General features: G+C 43.3%; 1 protein-coding gene across 1 annotated transcript in view; it reads left to right on the top strand.

The window, feature by feature from the left end:
* The first annotated feature begins 1,210 nt into the window (after positions 1-1,210).
* The window catches only part of LOC129700681 (di-N-acetylchitobiase-like), a 43,515-nt gene continuing 27,125 nt past the window's right edge, over positions 1,211-17,600 (top strand). Inside the window, exons 1-2 of the mRNA XM_055641263.1 lie at positions 1,211-3,720; positions 9,851-9,989. Of these exons, the coding sequence (XP_055497238.1) occupies positions 3,577-3,720; positions 9,851-9,989 (283 nt within the window). The 5' untranslated portion in view covers positions 1,211-3,576. The remainder of the gene's footprint in view (positions 3,721-9,850; positions 9,990-17,600) is intronic.

Here is a 17,600-nt window from a genome sequence, read left to right on the forward strand (position 1 = left end):
CTTGAATTTTGTTCAAACTTTTAGTTTGAACGAAATTGCGTACCTTGCAGTCATGACAGAAAATATAGTAACAGAACACACAATGAACACAGTTTAACACAAACATCCATCATAGTGAATCTCCAGTCACCTCGTCACTGTGATGGAAGGCAAAAAGTGTTAAAGTCTTATCTCTTCCTTGCTTGTTCTCCCTCTGCGTTGGGGCGATCCAGGCTTTCGATGTTGGGCCCAATAGTCATTACTCCCTAGAGAGGGAGGGACGAGGGCTAAAAGAATGGTGGAGATCCTTTGCAGTATGAAACTTTCGTTGGCACTAGAGGTTAGAGTCGAAAGTTAAGGATGAAAAAGAGCGCTCACGATTTCTGGTGAAGTATACAAGTGGAAGTGTGAAGGTACTTGTAGAAAGTTGTCGGATGGAGCCAGGCAACCATGGCTATAAAAAGATGAGAAGATTACTAAAATAACGTTTTGGTGATGAACAGAAGATTGTTTACGCATGGAATTATGCCTGTTGGTCGTCAAAATATACCAAGACATGAAGAATTAAAACAATGGCCTTACCTGAAGGATGTCAAGATATCTGAAATAAATTCTGGTATTGATCTACTTATCGGAATGAAGTTTCCAGAGAACTGACAGTGAACCGTTTCTTAAGCGAGAAGAAATGGATCGATGAACTAAAATCTCTCTGCAAGCTAGACAGAGAGTAGCCAAAGCTTGAGCTGGGATTTGAAATCACTGCTAAAGATTCGGACATTAAAACAAACTTAACGGTGAACTTTATTGTTAAAGATCCTGTTATTCTTTTGAAGGATTTTCATACTCCAACAACACATTCATGATTTGATTGGACATGGAGGAAGACGTTTCATCCTATCAAAGCATTGGACTATGAAGTTTTGGACTATATACTGGGTAGCATGCCAGATTTTAAGGGATTGGTATGCACGATACGACTTTGAATTAAACCACTGTTGTAATAAGATTAATAACCGTTGCTTCTAGAAGGTGAAAGTGAAGATGGAAGAGTTGAAGAAGAATTCTGATCGCAGACATATAGTGCATGCTATTTTTTCCTCGTTAGTATAGTGGATTAGTATCCCCGCCTGTCACGCAGTAGACCAGGGTTCAATTTCCCGATGAGGAGCCACAAGGCTTTATTCCCTGACCTTTTGCTTTTTATGTATATCAAGCCTTAATAGCCACTTTTTAAATGTTTATTAGTAATTGCCTCATTATATACTCGGAACAATTAGGGGCCGGTATGTAGTGGCCATCTGGCCTGTTTTGCATGTCATTGATGATGGCATGTGCCTTTAAATTTTAGACTGCCCGTTATATTGTGGGTGGGGTTTATGACGTGGTTTTGGGCATGTTTGGAGCTTAGATGCTTGCGCAGAAGTCTAGTTTTTTAGATTAGTTTGGAGAGACCATGGTGAAGGTTAACCCTTCTACCATGTACAATACAATACAATACCATTTATTTGTCATTTGAACCTCACATGAGGTTCAAACGAAATTTGGTTTCTGCAGCCATACAAGAAAAGAACCAAGACACACACCAACACAATTTACACAAACATCCATCACAGTGTGATGGCAGGCAAAGTCTTGTTTCTCCCCTGCTCTCCATTCCTCTCCCAAAGTCAAAGTCCCCGGCGGGCGCTAGCAAGTCCCACGGCCACATAAAGCCGCGCCGGGCGATGTATGGCCATGCTCTGGGTCCCGATGTTGGAGGCCCCGGAGGGCTCTAGCAAGCCCCACGGCCATTTAAAGCCGTGCCGGGCGATGTAATGCACTGCTCCAGGTCACTCTCAACCCCGTAATTTGAGCGGGAGAAGTCGCCGTTGCCGGTGCCCCGCAAAGCAGTCTCCCACCGGGGACCCGCGAGCTCCCGGTGTCACCATCCATCGCAGGCAGTCGTGAGATCATGCGGGTCATGTGCGGTCCATGGGAGATCTAAAGGCAATCATGTCAGATCTTGCCAGTGTTATGGAGACACGAGGAGTTTACTAATGTCTAAAATAATAAGCTGGAGTTCGAAGAAGATTGTAGTAATGAGTCGGAAGAAGCTTGGATGTATCTTACTGTTTTCTATCAACAATAAAATATTTATTCATCAAAGGACTGTGTTTTGATTCTATATCTGAGAAGAAGCTTTGAAGGTCTCTGTGAGAGCACACGTGCATTTAGAAGACACCCCCTTCAACCATTATCATCCAAATAGCGGCTATGGTGCTAATTACATAAAAAATTTGAAAATCTGCCGTTACATCAACTAGCCGGGTGATGGTAAGTCACGCGGCCGAATCCAAGCTCCGCGAATGGGTCGATTCAAACTCCGCAGCCTGGGGCTGACGAAGTTCCCACCCTCCAGTCCAGTGGACGAAACTGTTGTTGAGAGCTTCGGAGAATTGGTCACCAACCTTGGACCTGCGAGCTCCCGATGTTGTCGTCCACTGGGCCCGCAGCAGAAGTCTCCGAGGCTCCGAAGTCGGTTCGCAGCCACAGCACCACCACAGCCTCCAAAGTTGACCAGCTTCGCAATGGTGAGTCCACAGGCTCTGCCACCGGAGCCTCAAGGTTGGTTCCAGTTGGAGGCTGCCAGCTTCACGATATTAGGCCTCAGTGCAGACTGAGACGGAGACGGGGATATGACAAAGAAAAGGTTGCATCCCCGTTGAAGGAAGAAGTTAAAACAAGTTTCCACCAACCCCCACACATACACAACTAAAAATAAAAGAAAACATACATCTAACAAGACAAAAGAAAACAAAAAAAAGGAAAAGACAGACAGACTGTAGGCGAACCGCAGCTGCTTGGCTGCACCACCACTTCCAGAATTTTGTATCTATCTTCGGTTTAAACCAGCATCTCCAGCTCCTTTCTACAACCTTAAATATGTGTGTAATAGTAAGCTGTAAAAAGTACTGCTACTTTATTTCCACTTAAATACCTAAGTCGTAAGTAGTTGAAAGCACAGATATAAAGCTTGCTGGCTAACTTGAAAAAATATAATTTGTACTGTTTAGAGTTCATATAATTGTCATGTGTGTCAAGGTACAGTGAAAAGCATTTGTTGCGTGTTAACCAGTCAGCAGAAAGCCAACACACGATTACCATCAAGCAATCCACTGTGTACAGATACATGATCAAGGGATTAACATGATTGGTATATTTTAACCAATCCACATCAGATACTTATTGGTCATCGATAATTATTATTGCCTCAGTTCGTGTGGAGAGGTGTAAATGGTGGAGGAGGGTGAAAATCAAATCCACGTTGAGGGACAAACTTTGTCCGAGTCTGTGAGAGAAGGGGATTAGTGTCTTGGAGTTGAATATTTGTCATGTGAAAGGGGGAGTCAGTGCTGACTGTTGTTCAAGGCTGCAGGAGAGGAGAGGAAATCACTGTTCCTGCAAAGTTACATTTGATTGCATGAAATTGATGTCATTATTCCATTGTTGCCACTTGCAGAGAGAGAGATATAGAAAGGAATCGGAGGTTTCATTCTCAGTGGATTACCATACATAAAACACTGGTTGCAGCAGGTCTGGCAGAGTCAGACAGAGAGGATGAGATGGAGACTGGAATCAGTGCTGACTTTGGTCATAAACACACTGTGGATGCAAAACATAGTCACGGACAGGGATGTTTGTAAGTGTAAGAATCAAACTCTGTGCAAACCCATCTCTTCAAGCCATCGCGTCCAAGTTGAGGTGAGTGATGAGGCGGAAAGCACTGCGTAGCCTTTTATCTCTTCAGCTGGAAAGTGGAGCGAGGATTTATGAGGATGTCGCCCAGGGTTGGGGAATAAAGAACCAGAGGGCGTAGATTCAAGTTGAGAGGGGAAAGATTTGATGGGAAATTGATAGATTAACTTGGGGTCATGTTCGTTACGGACATCGTGTGTGGTCTGTTCTTGTGCTGTTCTATGTTCTATTTTATGTGGACACCAGAACATAACATGGGCAACGGCGCTCCTGGTCATAACCACCAGGGACACCGTATGATGGCAGCCTCTGCCTACAGTCTGTCTGTTTTTTCATCTTTTTGTTATTTTTATCCCGTTTAAAAAGTATGTTTTTGGAGGTTTCTTAGTATTTTTTATGAGGGGGAGGGTAAGGGGGAAACCGTTTCTCAGTCATTTCCTGGCGAGGATGCGACTATTCTCCTTGCATCCCCCCCCCCCCCCCCCCCCCCCTTGTTGCCTACCATCAAGATTGATGGGGCGTTTCTTGCCAGAGACCGACCAGAGCTTCAGCGGCGGTGCAGCACTGATTTACAATCGCGCGTCAGACGATGCCTTACTGGGGATTGCTTATTAAAGCTCAGGAGTGTTGGGACTGCTGTTTAACAATGTGGAGCTGTGGTTGTGGAGCTTCTAGCTGCGGGAGGCGCTGACTTCAACATTTCGGTGTCCTGGTGATCCCTTTGACGAGGGCCGCCAGTGTTCAATCTCCGCCCAGCTCGGTCTCTGGTAAGAAACGGCCGATTCGGACCTCCAAGCCGCTGAGAATGTTCTTCCATTCCGACATCGGAGTTCTGATCATCCCAGCAAGAGGGCCTGAACATCGGACCACCCGTAGCATCGTGTGCGGAGGGCTCAAAGGCCCTGAACGCGGGTGAACAAAGAGGAAATTGTTTGAACTTTATTGCATTCCCTCACAGTGGGAAACATTGGTTCTACTGTGTGGTGATGTTTATGTTAAAGTCTATCGTGTATTGTGTTCTTTTTTATTTGTATGGTGACTCAAATCTCACTGTACTAATTGATGCATGTGACAATAAATGTAAACTTGAAAGGGCAATGGGAGGAAAAGCAGGTGGACTTTTGACTCCTAGAGACTGTTCTGCTTTTCGTTCCGATCCTGGATAATCTAGTTTAGTGAGCGATCTGAACTCTCTGCAATAAAACATTCTAAAGATTCACAAATCTCTGAGGCAACACAACACTCTTATCAGAATTAGAATGCACAATGTGTAGGAAGGAACTGCAGATGCTGGTTTAAACCAAAGATAGACACAAATTGCTGGAGTAACTCAGAGGGACAGGCAGCATCTCTGGAGAGAAGGAATGGTGACATTTTGGGTCGAGGCCCTTCATCAACCTCTGTATCTCTGAGATACAAAGATAAGGAAGTGTAAGGTGTGAGAATTAGACATCAAAAGGGGTGGACAAGAAGGAAAATGTAGGATAGATCATTGTTAGCTAGGAGAAGGTAACAACAAAGCAAACAGATAAAATGTAATCAGGGGCAGTCAGACTGGAGGGATGGAGAGAGAGGCAAAGCAAGGATTACATGAAGTTAGAGAAGTCAATATTCATACCACTGGGGTGTAAGCTGCTGAAGCAAAATATGAGGTACTCTTCCTCCAATTTGCACTGGGCCTCACTTTGACAATGGAGGAGGCCAAGGACGGAAAGGTCAATGTGGGAATGGGAGAGGGAGTTAAAGTGTTGAGCAACAGGAGATCAAATAGGTTTAGACAGGCTGAGCGGAGGTGTTCAGTGAAACGTTAGCCGAGTCTGCGTTTGGTCTCACCTGGAACAGTGGGCACTGCAGATGAGGTTGCAGGAGGTGCAAGTGAACCTCTGCCTCACCTGAAAAGAATGTTGGGGTCCTTGGATGGAGTTGAGGGAGCAAGTATAGGGACAGGTGTTGCATCTCCAGCGGTTGCAGGGAAAAGTACCTGGGGAGAAAGCAGGAACGGGGTACTGATTTAGAATGATCAGCCATAATCATATTGAAAGGTGGTGCTGGCTCGAAGGGCCAAGTGGCCTATTCATGCACATCTTTATTACTAAAAGTCTGACCTTGACCGCTTTTGGCTCGCTGTGCTGTGATTTCAGAGAGAACGCCGCCACCTATGGCTGTCATTTTGGACCACCTCGCTCAGAGCCACCCTCCGCTTCCCGGGAATAGAGGATTTTTCATATCGATGAAAAATCAGAGAGATATTAATGTTTTTTTTTAAATCACCATTCTCTCTGCTGCACCTGCTGGCGGGAGGGGGAAGTGACTATAAAACCCGGAAATGGTGAGCATCACTCAGTCTAATGGAGGAAGCCAGAGGGTCACATCTCTCTGAACAGTGAATAACACTGAACACATGTCTACTCAACTGTGAGTGTCCTTAATGTGGTTCTAAAATGCTTGCAAACAGTGTCTATTGGTTCTAAAATTCTAGCAAAAAGTGTCTTTTGGTTCTAAAATACTTCCAAAAAGTGTCTCTATTTGTTCTAAAATGGTTGCAAAAAGTGTCTCTATTGGTTCTAAAATGGTTGCAAAAAGTGTCTTTATTGGTTCTAAAATAGTTGCAAAAAGTGTCTCTATTGGTTCCAAAATGCTTGCAAAAAGTGTCCCTATTGGTCGTAAAAAGGTTGCAAAAGGTGTCTATTGGTTGTAAAATGGTTGCAAAAGGTGTCTACTGGTTTATAAAATGCAAAAAGTGTCTATTGGTTCTAAAGCTTGCAAAAAGTATCTATTGGTTCTAAAATGGTTGCAAAATGTGTCTACTGGTTCTAATATGCTTGCCAATAGTGTCTTTTGGTTCTAAAATGCTTGCAAAAAGTGTCTCTATTGGTTCTAAAATGCTTGCAAAAAGTGTCTCTATAGGCTCTAAAATGCTTACATTTATTGTCACATGCACCAAAAAGTATCTATCTATCTATCTATCTATCTATCTATCTATCTATCTATCTATCTATCTATCTATCTAAAAGTAAGATCTTGACTGCTTTTGGCTCGATGTGCTTTGATTTCCTAGAGAACGCTGCCACCTACGGCCGTCATTTTTGGCCACCTCGCTCAGAGACCCCCTCCACCTGCCTGGACTGGAGGATTTTTCCCATTGATGCAAAATCAGAGATATTAATGTTTATTAACAAATTGCCATTCTTTCTGCTGCCCCTGCTGGTGGAAGGGGGGAGAGACTATAAAACCCGGAAGTGGTGTGCCTCACTCAGTCTTGCAAGATGGAGGAAGCTAGAGGGTAACGTCTCTCTGAGCTCTGAATAACACTGAACACGTGTCTACGCAACTGGGAGTGCCCTTAATGTGGTTTGAAAATGAAAATATGGTTGGTTTGAAGTAAAAAGGCACTGCATGTAAATGGTTGTTACATAGAAACATAGAAACATAGAAATTAGGTGCAGGAGTAGGCCATTCGGCCCTTCGAGCCTGCACCACCATTCAATATGATCATGGCTGATCATCCAACTCAGTATCCCGTACCTGCCTTCTCTCCATACCCCCTGATCCCCTTAGCCACAAGGGCCACATCTAACTCCCTCTTAAATATAGCCAATGAACTGGCCTCAACTACCCTCTGTGGCAGAGAATTCCAGAGATTCACCACTCTCTGTGTGAAAAAAGTTCTTCTCATCTCGGTTTTAAAGGATTTCCCCTTTATCCTTAAGCTGTGACCCCTTGTCCTGGACTTCCCTAACATCGGGAACAATCTTCCTGCATCTAGCCTGTCCAACCCCTTAAGAATTTTGTAAGTTTCTATAAGATCCCCTCTCAATCTTCTAAATTCTAGAGAGTATAAACCAAGTCTATCCAGTCTTTCTTCATAAGACAGTCCTGACATCCCAGGAATCAGTCTGGTGAACCGTCTCTGCACTCCCTCTATGGCAATAATGTCCTTCCTCAGATTTGGAGACCAAAACTGTACGCAATACTCCAGGTGTTGTCTCACCAAGACCCTGTACAACTGCAGTAGAACCTCTCTGCTCCTATACTCAAATCCTTTTGCAATGAAAGCTAACATACCATTCGCTTTCTTTACTGCCTGCTGCACCTGCATGCCTACCTTCAATGACTGGTGTACCATGACACCCAGGTCTCGCTGCATCTCCCCCTTTCCCAATCGGCCACCATTTAGATAATAGTCTGCTTTCCTGTTTTTGCCACCAAAATGGATAACCTCACATTTATCCACATTATACTGCATCTGCCAAACATTTGCCCACTCACCCAGCCTATCCAAGTCACCCTGCAGTCTCCTAGCATCCTCCTCACAGCTAACACTGCCCCCCAGCTTAGTGTCATCCGCAAACGTGGAGATATTGCCTTCAATTCCCTCATCCAGATCATTAATATTGTTTGGGGGGTTTGGGTTGAAGTAAAAATACACTGCATGCAAATGGTTGTTTGGGGGGTTTGGGTTGAAGTAAAAAGACACTGCATGCAAATGGTTGTTTGTGGGGTTTGGGTTGAAGTAAAAAGACACTGCATGCAAATGGTTGTTTAGGGGGTTTGGGTTGAAGTAAAAAGACACTGCATGCAAATGGTTGTTTGGGGGGTTTGGGTTGAAGTGAAAAGGCACTAAGAAGGGTTGCTTGCTGGTTTTGGGTTGAAGTGAAAAGGCACTGCAGATGGTTGTTTGTCTCAACTTGACAACTTCCTGTTTGCACTATATTGATTTTAGATAAAACGCTACCACTTACGGCTGTGATTTTTGGCCATCTTTCTCAGCCCCCCCCCCCCCCCCTGCTCTTCAGGTGCGGAGGATTCTTCCCATCAATTAAAAACAAAAGTGTGATTAGTGTTTAAAAAATGTTGAAAATCTCTCTTCTGTCAATCACGCCATGAAGGCCACACCTTTTCCGGTGGGAGGGGGAGGGATTATAAAACCCGGAAGTGTGTGTGTGGCTCAATGTCTTCATGATGGGGGAGGGAGTGATCACGACTCTGTCTGAGCTGTGAATCAACTGAACACACTGAATGTCTACTGAACTGTGAGTGTGATGTTTTGTGTTGTTTTATGGTGGTTTTTATGGTGGATTCACCCTGCTTGAAATAGTATGAAACTGCATTTGAATGTGGTGTCGTTGCACCCTGCATGAAATGGTATGAAACTGCATTTGAATTTGGCGGCCTTGCACCCTCCTTGAAATGGTATGAAACTGCACTTGAATTTGGTGGCTTTGCACCCTGCTTGCAGAGATAAGAAACTGCACGAATTCGGTGGGCTTGCACCCTGCTTGAAATGGTAGGAAAATGGATTTGAATTTGGTGGCCTTGCACTCTGCTTGAAATAGAATTTCAAGGAATAGCTGTGAGTCAACCGCCAGCCCACCAGCCGTGAATGAGCTGCCAGCAGATCACGCTTGAGGGACTGAACTGCCACCCCAAGAATCCATTTGGCCCACAATGTCCATACTAGCCCTCTGGAGACCAGTAGTCCCTGCAGCTAACAACACCCATACCAGCGATCCAGAAAACCCCCCACCCCCCCTCTGGCCACCAATATTGGAATTGGTGGAGAGGCGGAACATTGCGTCGGGGGATCAGCCCTCCCGTGTGAACATGGGACCTAACGGGTCCCGCTTAGTCTAGTATTTTCTATGTGTCTATGTCAGTCAATAGTCTATCGACTAGTGAGATCAAGAAACGAAAGGGAGATATCAGAGATGCTCCAAGTGAATTTGAGTGCCGAATGCATTTAGTAGCAAACATCATGAAGGCTGTGCATTCTGCATGGGTGCAGGTGGTAGACCCGATGCAGTTGTCAATGCAGCAGAGATAGGCCTGGAACAGAAATTGCTCGACGAAGCAGGGTATGGGCATAGTTTTGAGTTTGAGGCAAGTTTAAAGGAGATGTGTGGGACATGTTTTTTATGCAGGGAGTGGTGGGTGCTGGTGCCCAAGAATCTGATGCTGTGAGGCAGCATCTCTAGCATTCAGTATTCCAACAAAAAGTACCACCAACATCATCTGCAGGCTAAATCTGTCCACCAACAGCCCTTAATATTCTTCAGGGTCTGAGAACAGATAATTCTGTATAATTGCAGGAAATTGTTATTTCTTAATTTAGGTGGCAATTCTAATTTTATTCCAGGTCTTTGGATTTCACATTGGAACAGATCGCTGGGTGCAATATCACTGGCCGAAGATTACAACAATTGTCGTGTCTGGTGCTGTGGAAGATAAGTTCTACTGTATCGTCCATTCATATAACATTAGACTTGTCCTGAAAGGTAACTCATTTTACCATAGATGATTGAGACAATACCATCAAAGATCCAAGGATTAATTAAGACCGGTGTAGAGCTGTTTAGTCGGCATCTCAGCACGTTTTATTCCTTGTACTGTACAACCATCTGCTCTACGAGCATGGACTCGGTGACCACACTTGCGCTTGGTCCGCCAAGACCTACTGGATCTCCCAGTTGCAAACTATTTTAACTTGTTTTACATCCCCATGCAGAACTTTCAAGCCTGGGCTTCCTCCATTTCAAGAGTAAGACCACACACAAATGCACAAACCATGTAATTTATACAGGAAACAATATATATAATGAATATAAGAAAAGTTGATAATTAGTTTTTATCTCATATTAAAGTTTGTAAACAAATAATACAATATTACAATATTAAAAAAAAATTAAACCAGCAGTCTTCTAACAAAGATATTTTACCACATAATATATAAGTAATAAAAAATATATAATGAATAAATTACAGTAGGTTAATTTTAGAGAATATACAAAATTTGTAGTTATTTTAAACCGCAATGAATGAAGATGTTAACACAAAGATTGAAAGGAATAGGTAACGTTCAATTGTAGACAGAACAATTGAAAATATATCGTAATACTAAAAAATGAAACTAATTATTTTATTACCACAATAATAGCCATGTTAAAACAATACTCTTTACTAATGGGAAAGGTGAGCCTGCTTCTTCTTTGTCAGCTTATCCAGTCGAGGTTCAATTGAGGACAGTGCCATGCGCAATGGATAATGAATATCCATAGTATTCCTGTACTTTGTTTTAAAGACACTCATGGTTGAGAAGCCAGTCTCGCAGAGGTAAGTTGAAGGAAATGGGAGAAGGGTTTTCAGAGCAATTTCACTAAGCTCAGGATATTCTGCTTTTATTTTTATTAAAAAGGAACCAAGTGATGTTGTAGTGTCGAAACTCATCTTCAATTCTTCGTCAGCAGCCAACTCCAACAATTTATCTTCCATAATGACACTTAAGTCGTGTTTCAATGGAATAAATGGATTTCGGATCCATCCATTCCCTTTCCGTGGATCTTCTTCTGCTGGAAAGTATAACTGAAAACTGTCTGCCAGATTCGTCAAGTGTTCTCTGATGACATTTCGTAGAGATGTAATATTTAAATCTTCGCCTGCATCAGCGATGATTGTCGCTAATTGGTGAAACATGTCATAACAATCTCTTGACACTCGACTCTTCCATGCTTCTAGTTTTCGTTTCTGCCCATCAATCTTGTCTGCCATTGTAAAACACCAAGCCATGCTTCCCTGCATGGAGGTGTTGAGATCATTAATGATGGCAAAGATATCAGCCAAATAAGCCAGCTTCACTAGCCAATCCACATCTTGGAACAATTGTGACCAATTTGTTTTTTTGGCCTGAAGAAACTCGACAAGCTCGTTTCGTAGCTCAAATACTCTTGACAGGACTTTTCCCCTCGATTACCAACGTACCTCAACATGCAATAAAAGCTGTTTATGATCAGCTCCCATATTATCACATAATGCAGTGAATAGTCTCGAATTTAAAGCATTCACCTTTACATGGTTTACAATTTTTACAACCTCGCTGAGCACACTGTATAGTTCTGTTGACATTTTTTTTGTTGCAAGACTTTCTCGGTGAAGGAAGCACTGCATCGACTTGCATTCTGGGGCAAGCGCCTTAATTTGGGTAACCACTCCTGACTGCCGTCCTATCATGGCGGCAGCGCCATCAGAACAAACGCCTACACAAAACTTAAAATCCAATCCACATTTGTAGTCACTCACAGTCTTAAACAATTCAGAACTAGTTGTTTTTGTTGGTAGTGAAGCAGAGAAAAAAAACTCTTCCTTCAAATCACCTCCATGTTCAAAACGTACATATACCATCAGAATTGCCTGATTAGCAACGTCTGTACATTAATGAAGCTGCAAAGCAAAATATTTTGCTAATTTAATCTGTTCTATGACCTGATCTTCCATATCGTGAGCCAGATCGTGAATTCGTCGAAATAGAGTGTTATTTGAAAGTGGCACCTGAGCCACTTTCTTTGCCGCTGGCTCACCCAGCATTTCCATGCAGACATCTTTAATACAGCCTATCACTAGCGTCTCACCGATTGTGTATGGCTTCTTAGCCTTAGCAACTCGAAGTGCTACTTTATAAGAAGCCCGCAAAGCACAAGTATTTATGTGTGACACTTCAAAGATCTTTTTCTGACGGCCTTTTAAATCAACATGCTTTCTTTCAAATAACTCTTTTGGCTTTGAACTCATTTCTTTGTGTCTTGTATTTAAATGTCTCTTGAGATTTGATGGCTTCCTTGAGTCATTAGCCAACACATCTCCACAAACAACACACTGTGGTTTTTGTACTCCCCCATCAATCGTGGCTACAAAGCCAAGTTGAATGTACGAGGAGTCATATTTACCTAAAGCTATACGAGTTCCTTTTTCCTGTAATACTTCGGTATCATCACCGTCATCTGATTCCAAATTACTTGCGTGTTCAGCAACAGGATGTCTTGGCTTGATAAATAAGTCCATAGGGCCTCGCTTTGCCATCTGTAAATTAAGGGATAATTTAGATAAATTAGGGTGCTATACAGGGGAGCTTGGGGGCAGAGCTCCCCAGCCAAGAGCTTAGGTAAGTTAGTTAGGGTTTTGTAATGCACAAAAAACAATACAAACTATATTTTTAATGTTAAACAGAGCCCTACAGTTCGTGCTACTGAAGCTTAGTTAGGCCTATAGGTTAATTCTAGACTAGGTTAGGTCATTTGCGGTATAATTCATGGTCAAATCAATGGAAAAACACAAAACTAGTGGAAAACTATTTTTTCCTCACCAATATCGATGTTTGAGATAAACTGGACATTTACCAAAGAATTAATATAAATTTCATAACCCCAGGTAGGCCTATATACTTAATTTATGATATTAGGATGAAAGCCGAATAAATTCAGTGGGAATTCTTTTATTGAAAAGTATGTGTGAGAGGAACATTGATTAATAGGGTAAGTAATGTTAGGATAAGAAGCTAATATGAAATTTAAAATGAATTACAAACAGGATAAAAATGGGAAAGTAAAGAATTATTCGTACTTACATTCTCAGATCAGTGGATTGTGACAGGGCCTCAAAGGACAAACGCGCTGTCATCCGTATGATACTCTCTGTTCAACTTCTTGATGATGACTGCAGGAAATTATTATAATATTAGAGAAGGATGGCCCACTCTGTTATATATTTGCTCCCGGGCCGACGGTACCGCCTCTAGCGGTCGACACGTATCACTATTACAACTCTCATTAGATTTGTTAATATCAAACCATTTTTTTTAGTTTATTTTATATTAATAGTGATGCATTGGAGTTTCCTATTATTAACAAATCTAATGAGATTTGTATTAGTGATACTTGTCGACCGCTACAGGCGCCACCGTCGCGGCGGGAGCAAGTTCGCCAATTGGAGTGGGCCATCCTTCTCTAATATTATAATCCTTGCTGCGGGTCACGGGTGATCCGTTGTACGGTTGTTGGGGTGGGTGTAACATCTTTAAACGTTAGGAGAAATGAAATAATATATTCTCTCTTTTTTTTATTTGTTCGTGGAGGCAACTCCGTTTCCTAAGAATTTGTCTTGAAGCATAAATTCTTCAATAACTGAGGAATTCCCCACACAAACCCCCAAGAAAGAGAAGCTTGAGAAGATTGGGGTGAAATTTGGCGGGGAAACAGCAAACATGCCGTGTTCACTTATTCAAGATTCTCCCCTCGCCCTTACACCCTCCCATTTTGTCTGCATCCCACACGCTATAGTAGTACCCACTATTTGATGTATAATACAAATAGCAACTGATGGTCCGCGTACCGGTACCGGTCCGCGGACCACCACTTTGGGTAGCACTGCTCTAAACAACCTCTCAACTCATTCTGAATAAGTATCCAAATCTCTTCATAACCGGTCCATATAGTATCAGCTTTAAAGAAAAGTTCTGGTTCAAAAGTAAAGTTATTTATTTATTTATTTTCTTTCACTGGAATATTCATCTTTAATAGCCCTATCTAGCTCGCTTTAAGAGCACTGACTATAGAAACATAGAAAAAAAGAAAATAGTTGCAGGAGGAGGCCTGTTTTTGCTACCAAAGTGGATAACCTCACATTTATCCACATTAAACTGCATCTGCCATGTCTTTGCCCACTCACCCAACCTGTCCAACAGCCTGCATTCTCATAGCATCCTCCTCACAGTTCACACTGCCACCTAGATTTGTGTCATCTACAAATTTGCAAATGTTACGTGTATTCCCTTCATCCAAATCATTACTATATATTGTAAATAGCTGTGGTCCCAGCACCGAACCTTGCGGTACCCCACTGGTCACTGCCTGCCATTCTGAACGGGACCCATTAATCACTACTCATTGTTACCTGTCTGCCAAACAATTTTTGCATAAGGCGCAGTGCTTGACCGATGACTCCAACCCAGCACGGCTCCTAATAGCACCGAATAAATATTCCTTCTGGCCAGAGCTCCGGATTGTACAATTCGCAGATACTTTAAATGAACAGTTTCTACTGTGTACAGTGTCAATCTTTTGACAGGTAACCTCACGGCCACGTTTTTCATTTAGATACACAGATAATGTATTGGCATCTAGGTCCGGTGAAAACCTGGAGGCAAAAACACACACCAGCTTAATCTTGATCATTTTAATGTTACTCGCAGCTCCGGTACCAATAATAGGCATAACGTTACTGGATTTCTTTCTCTGCCCGGAGGTAATAGTGCGCAATTTTGCCTTATCAATAGTGTTCTCTGGAGCATGATGTTGACCCTTTTTCAGAGCTCCCGTGGATTTTGCAGAAACAAAGTGAATCAAGAAAAAGCACTGATTGGCTCTAGCCCGAGTGGGAGGAGAGTTAGAAGGGAGTCAGAGGGGGAAACAGTTTAAAAAGAGAGGCATAGCACAGGCAGACTTAGCTCAGAGCTATCGTGAATTTTGAAGAAACAGCAGCAAAGAGAAGCAGGAAAAAGCACTGATTGGCTCTATCCCGGGTGGGAGGAGAGTTAGAAGTGAGTCAGAGGGGGAAAACAGTTTAAATCTGAGGAATTTGGTTTGTAAATTGGTAAATTGGGCAATTTATCAGTCAATATAAGCAGGACGGCTCTTAGGGCAGTGGCCTTGTGAGTAAAGTGCCTTGTGAGTAAAGTGTGGTCTTTGGTGAATAAAATGTGAGTCTTTGGCCCGAGGAGGCTGAGGGGAGGAGGCTACACATAAAGCTTGAGAGGACGGAGTGTGTTGAACACATGTCGGGCAGATGAGACACGTGTGAGGCTTGCAGAATATGGGAGCCCAGGGACACAGATGGAGCCTCGGGCTGCTACAACTGTGGCAAGTGCATCCAGCTTCAGCTCCTAAAGGACCGTGTTGGGGTACTGGGGAAGCAGCTGGATGATCTCAGTGCCATCCAGGAAAATTAGAGTTTCCTGGGCAGGACCTACAGTGAGGTTGTCACGCCAAGGATACGGGAAGAACCAAGGTGCATGACAGAGAGAAAGGGTGGAAATCGTGGAGTGCAGAAGATCCAGGTGGCTGTATAACCATATAACCATATAACAATTACAGCACGGAAACAGGCCATCTCGGCCCTATAAGTCCGTGCCGAACAACTGTTTTCCCTTAGTCCCACCTGCCTGCCTCATAATATAACCCTCCATTCCCTTCTCATCCATATGCCTATCCAATTTATTTTTAAATTATACCAACGAACCTGCCTTCACCACTTCCACTGGAAGCTCATTCCACACCGCTACCACTCTCTGAGTAAAGAAGTTCCCCCTCATGTTACCCCTAAACTTCTGTCCCTTAATTCTGAAGTCATGTCCTCTTGTTTGAATCTTCCCTATTCTCAAAGGGAAAAGCTGGTCCACATCAACTCTGTCTATCCCTCTCATCATTTTAAAGACTCTATCAAGTCCCCCCTTAACCTTCTACACTCCAGAGAATAAAGACCTAACTTATTCAACCTATCTCTGTAACTTAGTTGTTGAAACCCAGGTAACATTCTAGTAAATCTCCTCTGTACTCTCTCTATTTTGTTGACATCCTTCCTATAATTGGGCGACCAAAATTGTACACCATAATCCAGATTTGGTCTCACCAATGCCTTGTACAATTTTAACATTACATCCCAGCCTCTATACTCAATGCTCTGATTTAAAGAACCTACCTAATTTACCTGATTTAAAGAACTGTGCCTAAAGAAATCATGTACGCCCTCTTGGGAACAGTCTGGGGAGACGACGTTTCCAGTCCGAGCGGTGGACATGTGGCTCCAATCCTAGAAATGGGATTCGACCGGCGAGACCGACGTCGGGCAAAGCCCTAGTGGTGCATGACTCCATTGTCCGAGGAGCGGACAGGAGATTCTATGGCGGCAGACGAGATACAAGGTTGGTCTTTTGCCTCCCTGATGCCAGGGTTCATGATGTCATGAGCCAAATTCAGAACATCCTCGAGAGAGAAGATGAACAGCCAGCAGTAGTTTTGCACGTAGGCACAAACGTCATCGGGAAGAAGCGGAAGGAGGTTCTGCAACATGAGTTCAGAGAGTTGGGAAGAAGACTGAAATGCTGGACTTCTAGGGTGGTTATCTCTGGATTGCTTCCAGTACTTCGTGCTAGTGAGGACAGGAACAGGGAGATAGGGGATCTGAATGTGTGGCTGAGGGGCTGGAGCAGGGAGCAAGGATTTAGATATATAGACGATTGGGATCTCTTCTGGGGTTAGGGTGACCTTTACAAAAGGGACGGGTCACAACTTATCTGGAGGGGGACTGACATTCTGGCAGGCAGGTTTGCTAGGGTTACACGTGTGGGTGGGCAGAGGGGATGGGTTACCCAGTTGGTGAGGAATGAAATTCAGTCCCTTGCAAGGGATGACATTGAAACAGGTGATGTGGAGTCAGTATGGATAGAATTAAGGAATTGTAAGGGTAAAAATACCCTAATGGGATTAATCTACAGGCCCCCAAACAGTAGCCCGGACATAGGACCCAAGTTGAATCAGGAGTTAAAATTGGCATGTAGTAAAAGAAATGCTGTGGTTGTTATGGGAGATTTCAACATGCAGGTAGACTGGGAAAATCAGGTTCGTACTGGACCCCAAGAAAGGGACTTTGCATAGTGCCTTTGTGATGGATTCTTAGAAGAGCTTGTATTGGAGCCTACCAGGGAGAAGGCAATTCTGGATTTAGTGTTATGTAATGAACCAGATTTGATAAAGGACCTCGAGGTTAATGAGCCATTAGGAGGCAGTGACCATAACATGGTCAGATTTAATCTACAATTGGAGAGGGAGAAGAGTAGATTGGAGGTGTCAGTGTTGCAGTTGAATAAAGGGGACTATGGGGCCATGAGGGAGGAGCGGGCCAAAGTTGACTGGAAAGATACACTTGCCGGGATGACAGTGGAACAAAAATGGCAGGTGTTTATGGAAATAATATAGAAGGTGCAGGATCAGTTCATTCCTAGGAGGAAGAAAGATTCCAAGGGGAGAAAGGGGCGACCATGGCTGACAAGGTCTGATGGCGGA

Source organism: Leucoraja erinacea, chromosome 10 (genome assembly GCF_028641065.1).
Source record: "Leucoraja erinacea ecotype New England chromosome 10, Leri_hhj_1, whole genome shotgun sequence".
NCBI lineage: Eukaryota > Metazoa > Chordata > Chondrichthyes > Rajiformes > Rajidae > Leucoraja > Leucoraja erinaceus.